Raw genomic sequence first — 22,791 nt, 5'->3', positions numbered from 1 at the left:
CAAATCTCCCCACCCCACCCCCACTGGCTTTAAAAACTACTATAACCTAAAATATAAATATAATTGTTCATCCTTTTTTAAAAGAAACATTTTTCCCAGTGCCCCTGCTCAGTCACAGCCCTGAAAAAGTGTCAGCATTCTCAAAATGACGCCTATACCCTAACTTCCATTCCTGGAGGGCGGAGGAGTGGCTTTCAGAGGAAAACCGGAGCAGGGATCCCTAGCAACCAAAGAACTAAGAATCCTAAAACAAAGTGAAACCTTCAAACATCTCTCACCAGCTTCCTAAGACTGCAGTGAAACAATGGGCCTGGATGCGGCATAAACACTGTCCCAGAGCCCTAGACTCCCCTTGACCATAGGAGGGGCAGACAAGGGGCCTGGGAACAATCATTTCCACTGCAGCCCCACCAGAGTGGAGTCTTGAGTCTCCTACCTGTTAGGTAAGGTGAAACACTAAAACTAGGGCATAAACTGCTTGAAACTATTTTTTTTTAACCTAATTCCTTAAAACAGACCCCTGTGTTTTTGTTTTGCTTGGTTTTTGTTTTGCCCTCTGCTATCAAGTGGCCTCGATATTAAGGGGCATCAGAAATGGCTTGGGATGGCAAACCCAATGTGTGTGTGTGGGGGGGGGTTGGTCTATTTTTAGAAACTGGCTCTCCTCAGCAATGACTAAGAGGAGGGGGAGAGGGTTGTAAAGGCCGCCTTAAGTGCTCTAATACTGAAAATCCTTTTCATTTCCATCCTTCTCCCCCCCAGTCCCTGTATCCCCAGAGCTGGCTGGCCAAGTAGGTAAGGTAAGTGTTAAGGCAGTCAGACAAGATCAGAAGGCCCATGTGAGTCCAAATAGCCCAGAGCCAAGCCAGGTCAGGCACACACTGGAGGAGAGGGTAGAACTGAGGGTGGGGGCAGGGGGAAGGGCATCAGAGTCGAAGGTGTGGTACTGGCTTGGTCACATCCTGGAAGAATGGGTGAGCCAGAGCTGCCTTTGCTGAAATGCGCTTGTTGGGGTCGTAGTGCAGCATTTGCTGGAGGGAGAGAGAGAGATATAAACTGACTTTAATTGCTATAACAGTGGACTAGGTGGGCAGTAGGTGTTCAGAGAAATCACAAAACCAGGATTAGTTTTACCCAAGGCAAAGTTCCCATTTCCCTCCTCCCACATCCAAACCCTCTCAGACTACTGAAAGGGACTAAGAAAATGCTGTAATCCAGAGTCCAGGATCTCATCTTTCCTTCACAATGGAAAAACCCTGTCGTCGGGGAGATTCTCACCGATAACAAGCTTCGTCCATCTTCATCCAGAGGAGGTACAACTTTGGTAAAATCTTGCCGGGCCCACTTGGGGAAACTCGCTTTATAATCAGGCATAGAAGTAACTCCTGGCCAAACTGTCTCCTCTGGGGTCCCCAGAGTTCGAAAGATCCGGAAGAGTTGGTCAATCTCAGAATCTCCAGGGAATAGGGCCCGGCGAGTCACCTGAGAATGGGGAGAGGAAAGGCCAAGACCCACACTGACATCAGTCAAAACTGCCCCCTATACAAAGGAGGTTCCCACAGGCAGTGGAAGGTCAGCAGGGCCCCATGACTCTCCCCCCACCCAAGGCCTTTCATGGGGTCAGTCACACAGTGCCTGAGACAATGAAGTCCCTTTATCTGTCCTCTCGCCCCCTCCTTCCTTCCCCCAACTATGGTTTTGCATATCCCCAAGGCTGGATGGGGCTGGGAGGGGGTGAATGTCTGGGGTGCTACTGACACGCAGCAAAGGGTTCCCAAGCCACTCACGGGGTGTGGGGTAGACACTGCGGTCATCCCCCCTCCTTGTGATGCAGCCACTTCTAGATAGGAGCACAGCGGGCAGAGACTGTGTCTTCCATTTCTTCTGTGTTCCCCACAGCACCTAGCATGGTACTGGGTACACACTAGGTGCTTAACAAATATTTTTTGATGAATTGAGAGAGGAATATGGGCAACTGTAAAGTAATGCACTAGGGGAAATGTACTATATATATATACATATATATAGAGACTAATGGCTGGTAAGCCCCCAGTTATAACCCAGATAAAGGACCATAAAACAGATTGCTGATTTTTGAGAACTCATCCCACTTCACAGTTGTATTAAAGGGAATGGGTGCTCTACATAAAGCCAGACCTTAGTGATTCTTCAATTTGAAAAGCCAGAGATTGAGGGAGCACATGAGCTAAGGGTGTGGTTAAGTGACTACAATTAGCTTCACCACATTCCTGCACCCTACAACACAATCTACAGGCCAAATGGAAAAGGTACAAAATGGAACTCATTCTCCCAAATTTATGCAGAAAACCAAAACCCATTGCTGTCAAGTTGATTCTGACTCACAGTGACTCTCTAGGACAGAGTAGAACTGCCCAACAGGGTTTCCAAGGTTGTAAATTTTTACAGAAGCAGACTACTGCATCGTTTCCCCATGGTGGATTCAAACTGCCAGCCTTTCAGCTAGCAGCTGAGCACTTAACCACTGCACCATCAAGTCTCTTAATATATGCAGACTGAAGCTAAAATAGCTACAGAGATGATTTAGCTTATTTTGGGAGTAAGAGATGCATAATGGATGGTGAAGCTGCTTGGGGATATCCTAATATGGTGGTTGTTATCAAGGGGCAACAGTCCTATCTACCCCCCTCCTCCTTGGCTCTACTCTAGAGAGATCCTCAAGGAGGACAGAAGGGCCATGAGTCTGAAACAACAGTCAGTTCTGTTGCTGGATGTGGGGAGGAGCGGGCTGGGTAGAACCCGGGCATGTCTACGTACCATCTCTGCAAAGATGCAGCCCAGGCTCCAAATATCCACAGCTGTGGAGTAGTATTTGCATCCCAGAAGGATTTCAGGTGCACGGTACCACAGGGTCACAACCTGCGGGGGCAAGAGGGGGAAGGAAAGGAGTGGTTTGTAGAACGTGGAAACTCCCACGACCCATTGCTCTTCAAACTCTCAGCTTCTTTATAAGCAGCTGCCTTCTGCCATCCTTCTCCTCCCTCAGGTTCCCCTAAGTAAGGTGACTACATAGGATTTCTTAGCCTAGACTGAGCCTAATTCAGGCTCCAAGGACTGTATTTTCTGAACCCTCCGTGTGTGACCTTTCTGGAAAATGTGGAACAAATAGTCAAAATTTTAATATTGTCCCATATAGCTATCCTCATTTGGCATCTTTCTAAACCCATTAGCCCCTCAAGGGAATTCTGTGCATACTCTAAGATCTCTTGGGGGTATCAGAGCTTCTTTCCACCTACCAAGAGAGAAAAATTGCTGGCCATATATTTTTAGTAATTTTATAAATCCCTTGTTACCGCTTATGCAGAGCTCAGAGAAGAAAAGCATAGAGGGACTCACCTCATGGGTGTAAGTACGAACAGGGACTCCAAAGGCTCTAGCTAGTCCAAAATCTGCTAGCTTAATTGCCCCCTCGGCATTGATAAGGAGATTCTGTGGTTTGAGGTCTCGGTGCAGAACCCGATGAGAATGGCAGAAAGCTAGGCCCTGGAGCAGCTGGAACAGATAGCTCTGACGAGGGAGAAAGAGACACAGGACTGCGTTTCTCCATTATACCGAGCAAATGAGTGTATGCTCTGTGTCCCCCAAAGCTCTTACTATGTTAGACTAGAATTACATGTTTTTGTAATTGATTTTGTTTTTGTTGTATTTTTGGTTTGTGACTTTGGAGAGACCCCCATCTATTATAAGGTAGTGCTCCAAAGGTTGGCTGTAACCTTTATGGAAGCAGATCACCAGGCCTATTCCATGGTGCCACTGCAATGGCTGTGACCTTCTGCAAGTATATTTCCAGGCCTTTCTTCCAAGGGACCTCTTGGATGGATTCTAATAGCCAAATTTTTGCTTAGTAGTCAAACTATTAACATTTAGTGCCACTCATGAACTCTATACATTGAATAAACATTTGTTAATAGATTAAAAGTCACTCAAGGAGTTAAGAATCCAGCCTTAACATAGAAAACAGACTTACTAGCTATTTCTTCCACCAAGCAGCAGGTGGAAAGGCTTTTTTGAAGGAACCTACAAAGTGCCCTCAAATCTCATTTACCCAAGTTTCATCTGACTTCCCACCTGTGCTACTCTAGTGAAATTGACTCATTAGAGTTTCAACTTCTTGATTCTTCTGCCCAGCCCTAGAGTTAACAAGCATAACAAAGAGAAAGAGCACAAAAGGTATGTGCATGAGTTTATGTGTAGTGGTGGGGGTGGGGTGGGGGGTGATGAGTACTGGGAGGGCCGCCAAGATCAAAAATCATTACTCAGTCTGAATTGCCTACTACCTCTGGTCCCCCCAAGAAAGATATGATCATCCTGGGAAGGAGATGATGAGAAAGGTTACCTTGATGAGGGGAAGAGGAATGCCAGTGAGAGCAGAGGCATCCATGAATTTCTTGAGATCCTGGTGCAGAAACTCAAAAACCAGGTAGAGTTTGTTTTCTGTGTGGATGACATCCAGCAGCCTAGGAAAGGGAGGTCCAGAGTGGAGGTGAGAGAGAAATGCCAAGATGACACAGACAGAACTCATACTCCTTTGCTATCAGACCACCTCCCAGATATACTTACTTGACAATATTAGGGTGGTTAAGTTCCTTAAGCAGAGAGATCTCTCGTATCGCAGTACTGGGTACACCCTCTGTCTCACTTGGAGGGGTTGGGAGAGCAGAGGGGAATTTGGTTACAAATATTCCTTTTCCCCCAGCCCAGTCATTCCTTTCCCCCAGAAGAAATCAGAGGAAAGTGAGGAAAGAGAAATGGTGCTGTAGGAATTTAATTCCTGAGTAGAGCAGAGAATAGCTTTTGGACACATTAAGGTCATTTCCTCTTTTCCAGAGGTATCTAAGGGAGGCCACTTAGTGAAGATGAAGCAGAAAGAAGGTAACAGAGAAAAGATGGGTAGTAGCACCCAGAGGAGCCAGTGAGGTTCAACTGCCATTCTTTTGAAAGAGGGAGAGAATTCCAAGATGAGGGTGGGGTTGAGGAAGAGGAGGGCTCTTCATTCAGAAAGGTGCTCTTCACTGGTTCCCAGAAAACCAACTCCACGGAGTCCTGGACCCCATCCCCGAGGCCTTCCTCTTCTTGACTCTGATTGCACAGTTGGGGACATCACCCAACTCAGTTTGGGGAGGAAGTTTCCGTGGATTCTAACGCACACTATGCTTTTCGCGGGGAAACCCTCTAGTCTGTCCTCCAACCCACCTTCCCACTTACAAAGAAGTCCCTTCCTACTACCTTCCGGTCCCTGGACGGCTGCCCGCCTTCGGAGGGGGGCACTCAAGTAAGCTCCCCAGTTAGGAGTACCGGGTACAGAAGCCACTCACGTGTCCAAGCGGATTTTCTTAAGCGCCACCACTTCTCCCGTCACCTTGTTTTTGGCTTTGTACACAACTCCGTACGTGCCCTCTCCGATCTTTTCCACCTTTTGGAAGTTCTCCATGAAGCGCTAGAGAGTCGTGTCAGCCCGGCCCTGGAGCGGGGGCCTGGGAACCCTGAAGAAATCGGGCCCTGAGTCTGGGGGACTGAGGAGGAAGAGACACCGCCGGGCACCTCGCCCCCAGGTCGGGATAGAACGCAGTGTATCTCTCGCTCTTGTCAATTTGTCCAACTTAAAACAATGTTGCCGTCTCCCGCAGTTCCCGACCGCCACAGTAGGCCCCGCCCCTCCTTCCCGCGTTTCCCTGACTCCGCCCTCAGCCCTTCCTATTGGTCTACGTCAGAGCGGGCGTGACTAGCGGAGCGTCCATAGCCCCTCCCACAAATGACCCCGCCCCTCGCAAGTTTGGCTTGGAGAGACTTTAGGTTTCTATCTTGGTGTGGTGGCTGGTCGTTTTTTTCCAAGTACCTGATATGGCCTCGAGTTTTCTGCCTGTGTCCCGAGTCTGTAGATTCCTTAATTACCCCTGGAGATAATGTTTATATATCGACCTAAGTCGATATAAATTCCACCTGCCCCAGGAAGCTTGCTTTGAAAATCAGGAAGCTGGAAATCTTACCGACGTTCTAAGGAATTTCTGGGCCTGGGAGGAGTCGTGCCCTCTGCCTCTCAGCCTACCTAGAGACTTTCTCTGTGTTTGGATGCACGGTCTCTGTTTCTGTCCTTTTGAGAGGCTCCTGGTTTAACTCATACAACTGATTAATTCACTTTTCCTCTATGAATTGTGTGTGCTGGGCATGTGTTGTGTAGTAGCCAGCTGCCTTTCAGTTGGCTCTGGGAGTGAGGGGGGGGGATGGAGAATGTCAAGATGAGAGACCTAGTGAAAGGAGAAGCCGTTATTGGGTAGCAGGATAGGGAGGGAGTGTCCAGGGACAAGACCATCTTAGTGCAGCCTCTGGTCCCTCCCAGGTTAAGGGGAGGAAGGGCTATGCAAATGAGCACCCTTTTCTTATATAGGGGCTTGCCTAAGCCCCCTGCCACCTTTGGTTGCTGGAGGGAAGGACAAGATGTATCTAGTGCTGGGAAGGTGCCTTCTCCATGTGGCTGTGATGAGTGCTCTGCTGGTTGTGGGGGCCACAGAAGGTGGGTATGGGGGAGTATCAACGTGGGCAGATGCAAATTTGAGGTTGAACACTGACTCTGGTTTTGTGTGGTTTGCAGTTGGCTACTAACCTAACGATTGGTGGTTTGAATCCATGCCACAGTAGAAAGGTTTGGTAAACTGCTCCTGTAAAGATTACAGGCAAGAAAATCCTTTGGAGCGCTTCGGCTCTGTAACAAGGGGGGAAAAAATTCCTGAGTGCATTTCCACTCATAGCAACCCTAAAGGACAGAGCAGAACTGTCTCATAGAGTTTCCAAGGCTGTAAGTCTCTATAGAAGCAGGCTGCCACATCCTTCTGCAGAGTGGCTGGTGGGTTTGACCTTTTGGTATGCAGCGCAATGCTTTAACCACTGAGCAGCCAGGGCTGCTTACAATAACACATGTGGTCAACTTGACTGCAGCTGCATTTTTTTTTTTTTTTTTTTTTTTCTAATGGGATATGCCAGCGCCCCAAGCGATGCTTCAGGCTTCTTCCACCCATTTGATTTAGTGAAAGAAGGTGGACACCTGAGCTCCTTCCCCACCAGGAGCTTTGAATTGAGCTTGAAAACAACACCATCTGCTTGGAGGAGTAAAGGATAGTGGGTCTCTATGTCCCTAGTCGAGACCCCCTGGGCAATGATCTGGAGCAGGAACTCCAAAGGAGTGAAATGGGTGGGAGACTCTTCTAGGTAAAGTCTTAGGCACTTGAGGTGAGAGATTTAAAGTGGGGAATAAGAGAATGTGGTATTGGATAAGAAGGCTAGGGTGACACCACCTTTCTCCCTTGGGTTGGGAGTGAGTGAACACAGCCCAAGCCTTTTCTTATGGGGCTGGGAGAGACAAGCAGAGGGGGTCTCAGCTGAGCATCACATGAAAGGGCTCTCAGGGATTGAAGCCTCGTGATAGGAGCAAGGGGTGGGGTTGGAGGGGGTGAGAGGGTCTGGAATGTCCCGTGCTACACTAACGGGGGAGGGTTGGGAATGGAGAAAGAATGGGTCATCTCATAACTTCTCTTACTCTGGTGGTGGGATATTCAATGTGATAATTTCAGATCCTCTCTCAGAAGAATCAACTACATTTCTAGTACACAGGAGAAAATGGATTGGGATCGTTTCTGTCCAGCTGAAATTTATATATCATATTTTAGCCCCCATTTTTCTCTCTAGATCCCTGGGTTCACGTATTTCTAGGTTCTCTTTCATCTGTCCTCCCTTATGTATGCTGCAGATTTCAAGTGTTTTTCCTTTATTATGTTCCCCAATGTATCTTTTTGAAACATTCTATTCATACCCACTCACCTGAGGCTCTTAAAACATTGTGCTTTCTTTTGGAATCCTGATCACAAAAAGAGCATTTTTTAAATATTCATGACAATTTTATATGGACTGGTTTTGTTTAGGATCATGCTTATGCAAGAAAACATTCGTATTTTACAGATACATATCGAATCCGTAGGTAAAATATCAAAATGTCTGGGATTTGCTTTTAAATACTTGACAAAAAAAGAAAAACGAAAAACCCACAAACAACCAAAAAAGAATAAATAAATCAAGCGTAGCAAAATGTTGGTTGTTGGATCTGGGTGAAGGAATGTGGAGGTCATTAGATCCTTTTTCTCAGACTTCTCTCTTGGTTCAGTGACAATAATTTTCTGTCTGCTCTGTCTCCACCCCTAACATCCCCCTGCCTTTGATATATCCTCCTCACTACTTGTCAAGAGTGATCTTTTAAAAATACAAAACTGATAATATTAAAAACTTTCTGAAGGGGGAGTTTTTAAAGGCATATGAATGAATCATATTTTAATTAAAACAATTAAAAACAAACAAAGAAAATGCCTTCTGAGGTGACCTTGCCTGTAGGATAAAGGCTAAATTGCTTAGCTTGGCACTTAATGCCCCTAACCAGTCTTCTAGCCTCATCTCTCACTGTGTGCATCAACCACATTATTATTCCCTTAACATGCCATGTGCTTCCATGCATTTGGTTATGCTGGTCCTTCTGCTGGAATACTTTATCCCACAGGCCAAATGCTAACTTCTCATTGAAGCCTTTCCCAAACAGCCAGAGTAAAATGAATCTGTTTAGTCTGTCATTTCATTTTACTTCATGCATGTCTGTAATGACACATATTAAACAGTGCCTTGAATTACATAGGGAGCTCTGCTGGTACTGTGGTTAAGGCATTGGGCTGCTGCTAACCAAAATGTAGGTGGTTCAAATGCACCAGCTGCTCCCTGGGAGAAAGATGAGGCAATCTACTTCTGTAAAGATTTACAGCCTTGGAAACCCAATGGGGGTCTCTGTGAGTTGGAAATAACTCAGTGGCAGTGGGTTTGAGTCACATAGTTAAGGTGCCCTGTTGGTGCAGTGGCTAAGTGCTTGGGTGTGGTTTAAACCTACCAGTTGCTCTGCGGGAGAGAGATGTGGCAGTCTGCTTCCATGAAGACTGACAGCCTCAAACCATGTGGAGCTGTTCTACCCTGTCCTATAGGGTCACTGAGTCAGAACTGACTCCATGGCAGTGTGTGAGTTGAATTATATAGTTATTTATCTACGTGTCTATTTCCTGTCCTCACCTTGAATTCCTTCAGGGCCTCCCTCATTAATGCTGCAGCCTCAAGTCTTAGTCATTTCTTTCTTTAGTACTTTCTGCCTAACACAGTGCCTGCTACATGGTAGGCATTCAATAAATTAAAGTATGTTTGAATGTGAGAATGTGTGCAGTAACATGGGATAGACTGTTATCCTCTGAGAGGGGGCTGAGTGAGGAACTGGTGGCCCTCATGGTACACTCTTTTTAGGACTCAAAGACCAGGACTGGCCTGGTGTCTCAAGGCGGCTCAGAACCAAAGCCTGGAACAAGCACCTATATCCAGAGTGGACAGAAGGCCAGGGGTCTGACTGCTGGAGAGGTAGGAATTTGGCATTTCAAGGGGAGGGCATTGCAGGAATGGGATGGGAAGAGGAGCAAGAAAAACTGGATTGAATACAGTTTGGGAAGATAGAAAAGGGAATGGTATATGGGAGGGGGAACTGAGAGCCCTAGCTAACACAGCTTCCCTATCCAGGTGGCCAGGTGTCCCTGAAGGTCGGTAATGATGGACCCACCCTGGTAGGGGCAAATGCCTCCTTTTCTATTGCCCTGGACTTCCCTGCAAGCCAAAGGGTGCTGCTGGATGGGCGGGTCATCTGGGCCAACAATACCACTGTTAATGGTGAGTGTGTCTGTATTTCAGAGCCTCATTTCTAGGGCTCACACTCCCTGGAATCCCCAAGTGAGCTCAGGGTATGTCTCTGTCCTCCTCTTTTTTTTTTTAAACAGATCATAGGTATAATACATATGCACTGTAGTAAAACTAGGAAGCACAGATAAACCAAAAAGAAAAAGTCAGAGTCCTGGAGATAGCAGAATTCACTGAACATAGAAGTTGGACAGATCTAGATTTAAGCTTGTACTAGTATGTGATCCTGGGCTAGTTAATCATTTTGTGCCTCTATTTCCTTACCTGTAGAATGCAATTAAAATGTGGTAATATATAAAGTACTTGGCATAATGTTTGTCCTTGCCTATAGTAAAAACTCAACAAATGTTAGCTGGTGTGTTATTTTTAGCTAGCTAAAGGAAACCCCTCTAAGCATTTTGATATGCAGTCTTCAAAATTTTTTTCCTATGCAAGTATATAAATAATGAATCTTCCATTATAATTTCCACTCACTCCCACTCCCACCTCAAATGGGTTATATCATTGGGAAGGTACTTTCTAGCTAGGGAATATACCTCATAGCCCCTCTCTGAACCCCGAGAGCCATTTTAGGAGTTTTAGTATATAGAAAGGAACGCCATTGTTTGAGGGTGACTCTCTATCTCTCTCTCAGGCAGCCAGGTATGGAAAGGACAGCCAGTGTATCCCCAGGATCCCGATGATGCCTGCATCTTCCCCGATGGTACACCCTGCCCATCTGGCCCTTGGTCTCAGAGAAGAAGCTTTGTTTATGTCTGGAAGACCTGGGGTGAGGGACTCCCTTCTCTGGACTGTTATCCATGCTGGGAGTCACCTCTTCCTACTTGGCCTCCTTCAGTTGTTACCTCACCCGTTAACCCCTGTGATTTCCCCTAATCTTCAGTTTCTCCCCGGCTCCTTTCTCTTCTCTAGTGCCTATCACTCCAACTCTCCATAGTTCTTTCTGGGAATCCTTCCCCAGTTGTAGTACCACCCAGTGGAACCCCTCATTAAGACTCTTCCCTGTCTCCCACATCAAAGCCTCCCAAATATCCTCTGAGGTAACTATCCTCCACCACTTCCTGACTTCCCTTCTCCAGTGTCCCTTCTCTAATTCTGCCCTTCACTCTCCTCTGACCAGTAACATTTTCATATCCCTGCTTTTCTTCCAAAAACCTCAGGCCAATACTGGCAAGTTCTGGGGGGCCCAGTTTCTGGGCTGAGCATTGGCACAGGCAGGGCAGTGCTGGGCACATATACCATGGAAGTGACTGTTTATCACCGCCGGGGGTCCCGGAGCTATGTGCCCCTCGCCCACTCCCACTCATCCTTCACCATCACTGGTAAGTGCTTAGGAAGAGTCAAGTCCAATCTTGGGGGTTGGAAAAGGAAAATGCCATACAACTTTAAAGGGGCAGAACCAGGAAGACCTGGGCAGAGGAAGCTAGTGGGGCTTGGAGCCAGCAAGGGGCCAGCCAGTCTGCTTGGGGTTGGAGGGTGTGGCTGTGAAAGAAGCTGATGCCCAGGCCTGGTTCTCACCTTTTCTGGCTCCCATTCCAGATCAGGTACCCTTCTCCGTGAGTGTATCCCAGCTGCAGGCCTTGGATGGAGGCAACAATCAGTTCCTGAGGAATCAACCTCTGACCTTTGCCCTCCAACTCCATGACCCCAGTGGCTATTTGACTGGGGCTGACCTCTCCTACACCTGGGACTTTGGAGACAATAGTGGAACACTGATCTCTCGGGCACTTATGGTCACTCACACGTACCTGGAAGCTGGCCCAGCCACTGCCCAGGTGGTACTGCAGGCTGCCATTCCTCTCACCTCCTGTGGCTCCTCCCCAGTTCCAGGCACCACAGATGGGCACATGCCAACTACAGAGGTCCTTGGTACCACAGCTGGGCAAATGCCAACCACAGAGGTCATTGGTACTATACCTAGTCAGGTACCAACTACAGAGCTCTCTGGAACCACAGCTGGGCAAATGCTAACCACAGAGGTCATTGGTACACCTGGGCAGGTGCCAACTTCAGGGGCCATAGGTACTACACTTGTAGAGATGCCAACTGAAGAGATCACAGGCACCACACCTACAGAGGTGTCAAATGCAGAGCCCTCTGAAACCACACCTGCACATGTAACAACCAGAGGGTTGGTGGAGACCACAGCTGGAGAGGTAGCCAGCCCTGAGTCTGAGAGTCCAGATGCCAGCCCATTCATGCCTACAGAAGGTGTTACAGGTAAGGGAAGGAGAGTCATTGAAGTGGGGTACTTGTCACTACTCTAAAGAGATGAAAGTCTTATAACAAAGCCCAGATGTTACCCAGTCCTGCTTAGCACTGGGTTTCCCTCGGAGCCCTCACTGGCTCTGAAACCCTCAAGTCCCTCTAAATGACATGGAATAGATCTGGAGTTCAGAAATCCAGGTTGTTCCCCTAGGCCATAGGGAGAGAACTTGTTTCTTCTCTACTCTTAACGGATATTGGGAAGGCCAAGAAATAGATTGTGATCATTTCTCTTTCATCTTCTGTTCAAGTATAAATACGCAGAAATCTCTCCCAGATTTTGACACCTTGTTCCTTTCTTTTCCCACGCCTGGATTCCCATCCCTAAGTCAGCTAGCCTGGAGTTGTGGTAGGAACACTAAGAGGGAAGATGAGATAGTAATGCTGAAGTGTGTTAACATGTGTCTAGCACAGGACCTGGCCCAGTGTGGGTGGGGTATGACAAACATTTTGGGGGATTTTTAAAATTCCAGTTCTATCACTGTGTGGCTCTGGGGCAGTAATTTTCATTCTGGCCCCATTTTCTCATCTATAAAATGAGATTTCCACGTCAGTGACTCCTACATCCAGCATCTCTGGCTCCACCTGGGAAAAATGCCTGCTTGAATTCTGCCTCCAGGCAATTTGCCTGTCTCTTGACCTTGCCTCCTTCCTCCACTCCTACCAGGCTCTGTGAGCCCCCTGCTGGAAGGCACAGCCACCTTAACCCTGGTGAAGCGACAAGTCCCCCTGGATTGCGTTCTGTATCGATATGGCTCCTTTTCTCTCACCCTGGACATTGTCCGTGAGTCTTGCCTACATTGTGGGCTAAGGGAGGAGGTATGTGCTGCTGAGGGCTGGCCTGTGGTGGCATGCCTTGGTAGAAGTTACTCACCTGGACAGGAAGAGTACTCAGATGCCAAAATCCTCATTTAAAGGCATTAGGATGTGACTGGGGGAGCTTAGACAGGACTTTCCTGTCTACGGGCCTTTGGAGAGGACTGGTGAGGAGTCCCACCCTTTCAATCTTGCAACTCTGCAGAGGGCATTGAGAGTGCCGAGATCCTGCAGGCTGTGCCATCCAGTGAGGGGGATGCATTTGAGCTGACTGTGTCCTGCCAAGGCGGGTAAGTATCATGGGTTGCCCTGCTCTTTGGTGCCCAGTGTCCCTTCCCAGACCCCCTAATGTGACACTTCTCCCAGGCTGCCCAAGGAAGCCTGTATGGACATCTCATCACCAGGGTGCCAGCCCCCTGCCCAGAGGCTGTGCCAGCCTGTGCCACCCAGCCCAGTCTGCCAGCTGGTTCTGCATCAGGTTCTGAAGGGAGGCTCAGGGATCTACTGCCTCAATGTGTCTTTGGCTGATGCCAACAGCCTGGCAATGGTCAGCACCCAGCTTGTCATGCCTGGTAGGTCCTTGGACAAGAGCTAGGATGAAGAAGGAGAGTGGGCAGGGGCCAGCTTGCAGGGAGCAGATACTGATTGAAGCCATGCATACAATTTTGCACACAGGTCAAGAAGCAGGCCTTGGGCAGTTTCCCTTGTTTATGGGCATTTTGCTGATGTTGATGGCTGTGGTGCTTACATCTCTTATATATAGGTGAGGTCCCCACCATCCAGATCAGACCCCTTATTCTCACCACTCATTCTTCCTCAATTCCTTAGTACTACCACAGACTTTGAGGAAGCATGATATCCAGGAAGGAGCCCAGGCTTGAAAATTAGATAGGACTGTGGGACATTGGGCAAGTAGTGTAACTTCTCTGAGCCTTTCTTCCTCTGAAAAATAGGAGAATACCTGTTGTGCAGAGCTGTTGTGAGGATTAGAGACAATATGGGTAAAGCACTTGACTCTGAAGCCAGAGTACAATAAATGATGATATTGATGCCAATTTTTATTATTAAGAGTGGGAAAAGTTGGGTAGACTAAGGTTCTCGAGTTATAAGAAAGGCAGATCCCTAGGTTTGGGTTGTCCAAGGTCCTCAAAGGATAGAAGCTTATAGGATGAGGGAGGACAGATAGAGGCTATCACAGAAAGAGAGGATGACCCTGAGAGTGAGAAGGGGAGGGAGTGGAGATCAAGGCCAAGTAGACATAGGATGAGGGTGTATCCCCTTCTTTGCAGAAGCACAGAGACTGGCTGCCCTTGCCCACTGCTAACCAGTTTGCCTATTTTTCTCCCAATATCAGACGAAGACTTGCAAAGCAGGGCTCAGCTCTGTCCCTTCCCCAGCTGCCACATGGCACCATCCACTGGCTGCGTCTGCCCCGAGTCTTCCGCTCTTGCCCCATTGGCGAGAGCAGCCCTCTCCTCAGTGGGCAGCAGGTTTGAGCACTTTCATGTGATCCCATCATTTCCTTGAGGTTGGCAGCAACTTCTGTTTTTTTCTCCAGTCTCTTCTGGGAGACTACTATTACCTGAATTAAATACTCAGAGCTTGATGCTGTTTTTTTCTTGCTTCTTAGGAAAATATATGTCATTTAAATGGAGTAGAGGTATGAAGGAAGGAGGTATACCACTTATCAACAGATATCCCAGTGGAAAAAAAGTCATTTTATTCAGATGAGGCACTTTCAATGTATGAGTTTGTGGTGTGTGTGTGTGTGTGTGCGTGCACATGTGTATACATGTATGTATGGTAATTAGTGGAGGTGGTACAGGAGAATAAATACTGTGAAGGTGAAGGAACACTCCCCTGAGCTGGCAGGGGTGTGTGGCAGCAATGTACAGAGCCTGTGGGATGGAGACAGAGGATGGGGAGGTGGGTTCAAGGCTGGCTTAGAGGCTGAGGCTGTCCTCCTCAGCACAAAAAGCCAAAGAAATTGCTAGAAGAGCGGGGTGGTGGACCCATGAGCATGGGCATCTGGTTCTTGTGGGTAATCTTGATCTGAAAGGGAAGAGATCACATTCAGAAGCAGGATGCTGGGGCTGCAAGAGCAGAGATTTTTGGGAAAATCTGTGGGGTTTGGAGTGGGTCACTGGTGTTGTGGAGAGGCCAAGGTAGGATGGTTGGGGGCTGAGAAGTCAGGGTTTGGGATGAATGATGCACAGGGAAACTCAGGTCACAAGAAAGTTAGAAACTTTTAAATGGAGGAGAGTTAGGGTCCATGGAGCCTGAGGGTTACGTTTTTGGCAGGCAGAGGCAATACTCACTGTACAGGGTGACTGCATCCAAGGTTCCCCATCAATTTGCATGGGGAGGGTTTTTGTGGTGCTATGGGAGGATAAGGCAGATTGGTGGAGATTTCCTTACCAACCAAATGCCAAAACTCTGCTTCTTAGGTTGGCTTTGGGACCGACCCTTTGTTACTGAGGAACATCTAGTATGGCTTTCCCTACCATTCCCATAATCCTTCTACCCTCACCCTACCCTCTCCCTCTGCCCCTCGCCCAGAATCTGCCTTACTGGAAGGTGATCTCAGAGCACTTGGCCAGCCGACGTCCAGCACTCTTGAGCTTGGTATAGATCTGGCCCATCTCAATTGCACCCTCCAGCCCTACCACTTCCAGCCTCTTGTCACTTAAGTCTGGGGATGGGAAGTAGGAAAAGAGGCTTTATAGAAGTCAGGTGTCCAGGGTGTCCTCAAAGGCAGTCCTGCCTCCCCCTCAGCCCCACTCAGTTCTCAAGGCTTCTCCCCTTACCTGGTACACAAGTTTTTAGGATATCAGGATCAGTGATGACTTTAGCTGTAGCACCAAGGGCCTGGTTGATCTGGCTATCTCCATGGGGCCTCTTGGTATCACCCCAGAGGTTGGAGCCACCGTGCATGCTAGGGATGTTCAGCACTGCGATGCCTTCTAGGGATAGGTTGCTCAGGTCCAGGGGTTTCCCACAGATCTGAGAGGATGGGGAAACAGTCCCAGTTGGAGAGGCCACAGGTCCTCACCTCAAGGCATAATCATGGATATGACCCCTCTTTCCAAGACCAGATAACAAACTGGAAAGGCCAGGATTTGGAGGTTTGTAAGGGGTAGAGGGAAATATGTACTGGAGTATCTTGTAGACTTGGAAAATCAAGGTTAGAGAATTGAGAAAAGGTCAAAGAAGTATAAGTTCAAGAATATGGGAAGAAAATAAAATAATATGGGAAGTCCACAAGAGTGCCAGACACAGGGAAAGCTTAGATATAAGAATCTAAAAAGGATGTGGGTTAGGTCTATCACACATACCTCAACTGTCAAAGACTCCTCCAGCTTTTTGCAGGTTGAGAAGATGGATTCAGATGTGGCAAATTCCAAGTACCATAATTTGTTCTTCATTCTGTGTCAGCCCCACCACATGGCCCAGTAGGGAGGAGACAGGTTACACAGTACCAGAAGGGGTGGGCTAAGTGACAGGGAAGGGCATCAACCTCCCAATGCCAATTGCAAGGAGAACAAGGGTAACTTTGGTTGGAGGTAGAGAGCTCACTGCCCATCTAAGCATTCTGAGTCAAACTTGGCCACCACTTGGTTCCTGCCACTGTGTATTCCCATACCCTTCTCCCCTTTTCCTCACCTGCTATTGAACTTCTCAGGATATTTCTCTCGCATGATGTGGAATCGGTGAGCAATGGAGGCATCCTGGGGAGTTCAGGGCATATAGGATCAGAGGCCTGCCTTCTCTCAGCACCAGACTCTCTAACTCCCCAGTCTGTGAGAAGCATGTCCTAAGTCCTTTTCTTACACCTCACACTGTACCCGCACCCTGTTTTCCCTGTGTCACAGCTACCTTAGCCTCTGCTTTCCCTTTCTGCCCTCCTCCAGCATCTGCCTACTTAGCCCCCGCTCTCCCCCACCATGTTCCATTCCACTGACCACACCGATGGAGAAGTAGTTATTGATGATTTGAAAGGGGACTGGGTCACTCTTTTCTTCAGTTTGTTGGGGTATCACTTCCACAGACCATCGATCCATATGTACCACCTTACTCATCTCTAAATCCTTGAGGATCTTTCCCAAATTCTGTCCCTCATATCCTAGGATTGGAGGAGAAGACAGGTTAGCTCTGACTGCCATAAATCCCCAGGGATGCTCTGCTCTGGTTCTGCAGAAACTCCCAAGTCTTGACAGTGATAGAGAAGGGCACTCAGTCATGGTTCCCATGGGCCAATCTTAAGGTCAGCCCCTTGTGGACCCTTCTCTCCACACTGTCACAGAGGGTGAGTGCTCCCAATGTGTATGCACATCTAAAAATGACACCGAAGTCTGTCTGGAAGATTGGAGAGAATACCCAGGAAAATGCTGAAAAAGATAAGTAATGAATGGGGATAATCTCTCTCTGACTCTCTCCACAACACAACAGACAGAACACAGTATAAAGCTGTAGTATCTAACTATTGTGATATTGTCACAGCAACTGGAACAGAAAGATCAACGGTAAAGAAAAGTACTCAAAAAGAGACTCAAGTATACATGAGAATTTAGTATATGATAACATTTCAAATACATGGGGAAAAAGATCATTCAAGAAATGGTGCTGGGTATAGATAGGATTTACTCCTTATACCAAAATAAATTCAAGATGGGTCAAAGAATTTAAATGTAAAAAAAAGAAACAGAATTTGTACTAGAAAAAAACAAGACAAAACATGAGTGACTGTTTTTATAATCTTTGAGTAAAAAAAAGACCTTTCTAAAGCAAAATACAAAACTAGGACCCAAAAGAGAGAAGACTGATGAACACAATTATAGTAAAATGAAAACTTCTGTATGGTTAAATAAACACTACCTTAAAAAAAAAATAAAAAGACAAAATACAAACTGGGAAAAAAAAAAAGGAACACATACAACAGACTAACTTCCCTAACATTGAAAATATGCTTATAAAACATTGCATTTAAAAGTTAATAGAAAAATGGGCAAATACTACAAATAAGTCAATCGCAGAAGAAATACAAATGGCCAATAAGCATGTGAGGGATTCTCACTATTACTAATAATTAAAAGAACTGTAATTAAAACAGTTAATTTTGTTGTCTATCAGTTGGACAAAACATAACGAGATTAAGAAAACCAAGTGTTAATGAGGTTATGAATAAAGTGGCACTCTTATATGCTGTTAGTTGGAGCATAAACCAGTAACTCACTTTTGGAAGACAATTCAATTTTTATCAAAATGTTACTAAATTTTATCAAAACATCATTTAACCCAACATTTTCATTTTAGGGAATTTCTTTGATAGTTAACACATGTGCACAGGGATGGGTGTGTAAGAATGTTTGCTGAGGCACTTTTTGTAATAGCAAGAAATTAGAAACCATCTAAATGATCATTAAGTAGGGGAATGGTTATATAAATTCTGGTAAGTTCATACTATGAAATGCTGTGCAGCTGTTGAATACAGAGTGAAGTCTACATGTACTAATGTGGAAAAATAACCAACCTATATTATTCAATGGAAAAACAAGTCCCACAACAATCTGTGTCATATGATCCTATTTGTTTTTTAAAAAAGCTATATACATATATGTATGTGTGTATGTGTATGAATGTGCATGTGAAAACAGAAAAGCGAGTAGAAATTGTTGTGGTAGTTAAATTTGTATGTCAACTTGGCTGGGCCTGGTTGAGTGGCTGGGCAGTTGGTGGTTGTTATTCCCCATGGTGAGACTGGCAATCAACTCCATGGTGGGATCTACCACAAGCACCTGAGTAGCTGCCTTTGGGATGTGGTCTGCTTCCTGTATATAAGGAGAAGCCTTGGGGATAGTCTCTAGCTTATGGCATGCTTGAACCCTACGTGTAGCCGTGTTGTTGTTCAGCAGCCTGCCATACTCTGCCAACCTGGGGACTTTCAATGACCTTGAATTAATGGCCTGCTGTATGGTTTGGTAACATTAGGACTGTGCCATTTTATTTGTTGACCTTGGGCTTGTTAGCGTCAGCAGCCAGTAGCTGCTTGAGAGAAGAGATGCCTCTAGCTTCAGTGGGGGAGCTCTGGTGGCACAGTGCCTAAGGCACTTGACTACTAACCAGAAGGTTGGTGGTTCAAACCCACCAGCCACTCCTCAGAAGAAAGGTTGGGCAATCTACTTCCATAGTGATACTGCCTCGGTAACACAAGGAGGGGTCACTAGGAGTCGGAGACAACTCGACGGCACATAACACACACAGCTTCAGTGGGCTGGGAGCAAGAAGCAGAACTGAAGTCCAAGGTCGAGGGGCTTTCACCCAGCCCCTAGAGAGCCTGGCACTTTGAACTTGGACTTCTAGCTTCCCGAACTGTAAGAGAATAAACTCCTTTTGTTAAGGCCATCCCATTTGTGGTGTATTCTTGTCAGAGTGTCACTAGGTAACCAGAACAATAGTAGTTATCTCTGGGGAAGTACATGGAAGTTGATGGGGAACAGGAAGAGGAAACCAATATGTGAAGACTTACGCACTTTACTCCTTCAAATATTTTGCAGTAAAAATGTACTGATGTACTAAGTGCCCATCAACAGAAGAATGGATAACCAAACTATGTTACATACACACAACGGAATACTATGCAACACTAGAGAATAATGTAGAATCCGCAAAACACCACATAACATGGATGAACTTGGAGGACATTATGCTGAGTGAAATAAGTGACAGAAGGCTAAATACTGTATTGTTGTTGTTATGTGCCGTCACATCGGACCTGACTCATGGCGACCCCTCCTTGGGTTTCCGAGGCAGTATCACTATGGAAGTAGATTTACCTAGTAAACCATGTGATCCTCAGCCTATATGACTATGAAACCAGAAGAACTATATGGTGCCTGGCTACCTTAGAGCGATGAATTGTGGGACTAGAAAGAAAGTGTTTGCACAGGGAAGTAGCTCAGGGGGCAGGAATGTGTAGGAAAGAAGGACACAAGGAAGAGGTAACTTCAGGGAGGAAGTGTGAAGAGAGCTGTTACATTGTGGGGGATTTCAGTCAATGTCATGAAACAAAATGTGTATGAACTGCTGTATAGAAAAGGAATTTGCTCTGTAAACTTTCACCCAAATATCACACACTCACACACACACACATACACAAAGTCTGCAACGACCATCTAGATGCAACAATGGGTCTCTCCTTGTCCAGAGCAAAGAAGAATAAAGAAAACCAAAGACACATGGAAACAGTCCAAGGGACAAGTGGACCATGCAAACCTCAGTCTATATAACCATAAGAACAGAAGGACTAGGTGGTGCCCAGCTACCATTGTCAACCACTCAGAAAGGGATCAAAATAGGATATCGTGGGAGTTCCAGTAAGATGTCAGAATAGGCAGAAAGACTGCACAGACCCTCTTCAACAAAGAAAAGGGGAACCAATTAACACAGATACAGAAGATAATACTGAACCCTTGAGCCTTGAAGGGAAGGATATAGAAGTGGACTAAACTCCACCTAAAGAAGAATTTGCATGAAAACACCAAAAAAGGAGACATACGGAGCTGCAGTCTGGCAGCGATCCTGCGATCATATAGGCTGAGGAGCGCATGGTTTACTAGTCCCTTTGACTGTTTCCTTTCGTCTTTGGTTTTCTTCACTTCTTTGCTCTGGACAAGGAGAGACTCATTTTGCATCTAGATGGCTGTTTACAAGCAAGACCCCAGTCACTACTCACCAAAAAAGATGTAGAATACGTTTTTGTGTAGTATGTTATGCCAGTTGAGCTTCATGTCCCCTGTGACCGTGGTCCCAAGCCCCAGGTCCAATGACTCATTCCCTTAGAGTGACTGGCTGTGCCCAAGAAATTATCATAACTTTGCCTCTTTTTAGCTCTCTTATATATTTGGACAGACAGCTTGGATATTGCTGAGTGGTGGTAGGACCTAAGAATTAACCTAAAAATCAGCACTGCCAGCGAGGAACTGCACAGAGGACTGCTCTGGTGGCTGAGGAATAAAAGAGAAAGCAGCAAAGAGGACAGTGGGCTGAGGTGTGGACTTTTGTTTGTTTGAGTGCAGCCATTTTGAATGTTTACAAGTGGCTTGACCATTTTGGATATTTAAAGCAACAGCATTCTGCCAGAATCCAGGGACTTAAGAACAGGCTCCACTTTCCGGGAACCCCAAGGACATGCTGGACCTGGATGTATGGAAAGGTGCGACATTCCCCTTGTTACTCTTATACCCCATACCCTCTTGGTGAATGGAGGTGTGGCCATCCCTCACTCCCACCCACTTTCTGGGCCAACAGGAATTACATCCCAGTCTGTGTGCTAGAACAGAGCCTGGGTGAGTTGCCCTGATTTTTTTTTTTTTCTTTTTTTTACTTTATTTTAGTCTGTTTTAAAACTACTACTACTATTATTACTTTAGTCCTTTTTACTATTATTCTTTATTCTTCACCTCCCAGGTTCTAATTTTCAGCTTTTTTTCTTTTCCCTGTTCCTGGTTGCAAGTTTTTTTTCTTTCTTATGGTTAACCCTGTTCCTTGTTTTTCTTTTTGCATTTTTCCCATTTTTTTCTTCATTATTCTCCTTCACTACCATTTTTCTCTTATTGCCCTCTCCCCAGATACTACAGATTTTCTCTTTTTTCATTTCTTCTTTTACCCTTTTTTCTATTTTTGGTTACTGTTTCTGTATGATTACATGGTGTATTTTTTGTCCATGTGCTTTTACTTTTTTGATAGTTATCTAATTATTACTTTTGTCTAACAGAGTGGAAGACAGAAACAGTCCCCATATGACACAACTACCCCCACACCTTCTGCAGCTTCACTTACTGAGTGAGAGCCACCATTTCCATCTCCACCATTGGACCAATGACAAACAAGGACCAAGAAGAGCCTGACTCACCCTTGGCTGCTCTTCACAAACAGTTAACAGAGATCTAAATACAACACCACAATGTCTCAGAGACAAAAGACCATCACAGTCCACACAAAGAAGCAAGATAAAGTGGTACAAACAAGGGAGCAGGATACAGACCCAGAACACATCCCTGAGGAAGGAGCAGCATTGGAACTCTCTGATAAGGATTTCCAAAGAATGATATTTAGGTATCTTCAAAGGATTGAGAAATAGACCAAAAGAAACACAGAAAAAAACCTAGAAGAATTTTGGAAGAAAATACAAGAACAAAATGACAAAATAATGAAAAATTACAAATGATTCTAAATCTACAGATAGAAATCCAGAAGATTAATACTAAATTGTCAAAAATAGACAACACATTGAAAGGGCAAAGGAGTAGAACTGATGCAATGGAAGACAGAATCAATGAGATTGAAGACAAACACCTGAATACATCTTTTGAAAGGGATCAATCAGAAAAAAAATCAAAACAAAATGAAGAAAGCCTAAGGTTCACGTGAGATACCAGCAAAAGGAATAACCTACGTGTCACTGGAATTCCAGAACAGGAAGAGAATAATAAAACTACTGAGAAAATTGTCCAAGATCTGTTGGAGGAGAACTTCCCTGATGTGATGAAAGATGACAATATATCCATTCAGGAAATCCAACAAATGCCAAACAGGATAGATCCCAAGAGAAAATCACCAAGACATATCATCATCAAACTCATCAAAACCAAAGACAAAGAAAGAATCCTGAAAGCAACATGGGAAAAACAAAAAGTTACTTACAAAGGACAGCCAGTAAGAATAAACTCTGATTTCGCAGTAGAAATTATGCAAGCAAAAAGGCAATGGGATGGTACATATAAAACCCTGAAAGAGAAAAATTTTCAACCAAGAATTTTATACCTGGCAAAATTGTCCCTAAAATATGATGGTGAAATTAGGAGATTTCCAGATAAGCAGAAACTAAGGGAATTTGTTAAAACCAGACCAACC

At 45.7% G+C, this 22,791-nt stretch overlaps 3 protein-coding genes across 3 annotated transcripts in view; 1 reads left to right on the top strand and 2 right to left on the bottom strand.

Annotated features, from left to right (window-relative positions):
* Window positions 1-926: 926 nt before the first annotated feature.
* On the bottom strand, window positions 927-5,470 carry CDK2 (cyclin dependent kinase 2). The gene is made up of 7 exons (XM_007955094.2): window positions 5,355-5,470; window positions 4,600-4,677; window positions 4,376-4,496; window positions 3,376-3,546; window positions 2,797-2,898; window positions 1,279-1,482; window positions 927-1,031 (listed from the first exon to the last, which is right to left on the bottom strand). Exons 1-7 carry the CDS (start codon window positions 5,468-5,470, stop codon window positions 927-929), a joined length of 897 nt encoding a protein of 298 aa, XP_007953285.1.
* Window positions 5,471-6,474: 1,004 nt separating this feature from the next.
* On the top strand, window positions 6,475-14,375 carry PMEL (premelanosome protein). The gene is made up of 11 exons (XM_007955091.1): window positions 6,475-6,550; window positions 9,358-9,468; window positions 9,625-9,771; window positions 10,433-10,567; window positions 10,959-11,120; window positions 11,338-12,018; window positions 12,731-12,847; window positions 13,085-13,169; window positions 13,246-13,451; window positions 13,555-13,642; window positions 14,234-14,375. Exons 1-11 carry the CDS (start codon window positions 6,475-6,477, stop codon window positions 14,373-14,375), a joined length of 1,950 nt encoding a protein of 649 aa, XP_007953282.1.
* A 469-nt stretch (window positions 14,376-14,844) lies between these two features.
* The window catches only part of DGKA (diacylglycerol kinase alpha), a 20,832-nt gene continuing 12,885 nt past the window's right edge, over window positions 14,845-22,791 (bottom strand). The window contains exons 18-24 of the mRNA XM_042782861.1: window positions 16,842-17,002; window positions 16,543-16,607; window positions 16,215-16,305; window positions 15,687-15,882; window positions 15,451-15,571; window positions 15,198-15,258; window positions 14,845-14,931 (exon numbers count right to left, since the gene is read on the bottom strand). Of these exons, the coding sequence (XP_042638795.1) occupies window positions 14,845-14,931; window positions 15,198-15,258; window positions 15,451-15,571; window positions 15,687-15,882; window positions 16,215-16,305; window positions 16,543-16,607; window positions 16,842-17,002 (782 nt within the window). The remainder of the gene's footprint in view (window positions 14,932-15,197; window positions 15,259-15,450; window positions 15,572-15,686; window positions 15,883-16,214; window positions 16,306-16,542; window positions 16,608-16,841; window positions 17,003-22,791) is intronic.

Source organism: Orycteropus afer, unplaced genomic scaffold, assembly GCF_000298275.1.
Source record: "Orycteropus afer afer isolate SDZICR_OR568_19922 unplaced genomic scaffold, OryAfe1.0 scaffold00490, whole genome shotgun sequence".
NCBI classification, from domain to species: Eukaryota; Metazoa; Chordata; class Mammalia; order Tubulidentata; family Orycteropodidae; genus Orycteropus; species Orycteropus afer.
This window is presented reverse-complemented; position numbering and strand designations above follow the sequence as displayed.

Excerpts from the sequence above, each read along its gene's own strand:
- PMEL (XM_007955091.1), top strand. The coding sequence starts at position 6,475 with ATGTATCTAGTGCTGGGAAGGTGCCTTCTCCATGTGGCTGTGATGAGT. Across the intron at positions 11,121-11,337 it reads CTCATCCTTCACCATCACTG|ATCAGGTACCCTTCTCCGTG; the intron begins GTAAGTGCTTAG and ends CTCCCATTCCAG. Across the intron at positions 12,848-13,084 it reads TCTCACCCTGGACATTGTCC|AGGGCATTGAGAGTGCCGAG; the intron begins GTGAGTCTTGCC and ends GCAACTCTGCAG.
- CDK2 (XM_007955094.2), bottom strand. The coding sequence starts at position 5,470 with ATGGAGAACTTCCAAAAGGTGGAAAAGATCGGAGAGGGCACGTACGGA. Across the intron at positions 4,678-5,354 it reads AAGAAAATCCGCTTGGACAC|TGAGACAGAGGGTGTACCCA; the intron begins GTGAGTGGCTTC and ends AACCCCTCCAAG. Across the intron at positions 2,899-3,375 it reads TTCGTACTTACACCCATGAG|GTTGTGACCCTGTGGTACCG; the intron begins GTGAGTCCCTCT and ends TTGCCCCCGCAG.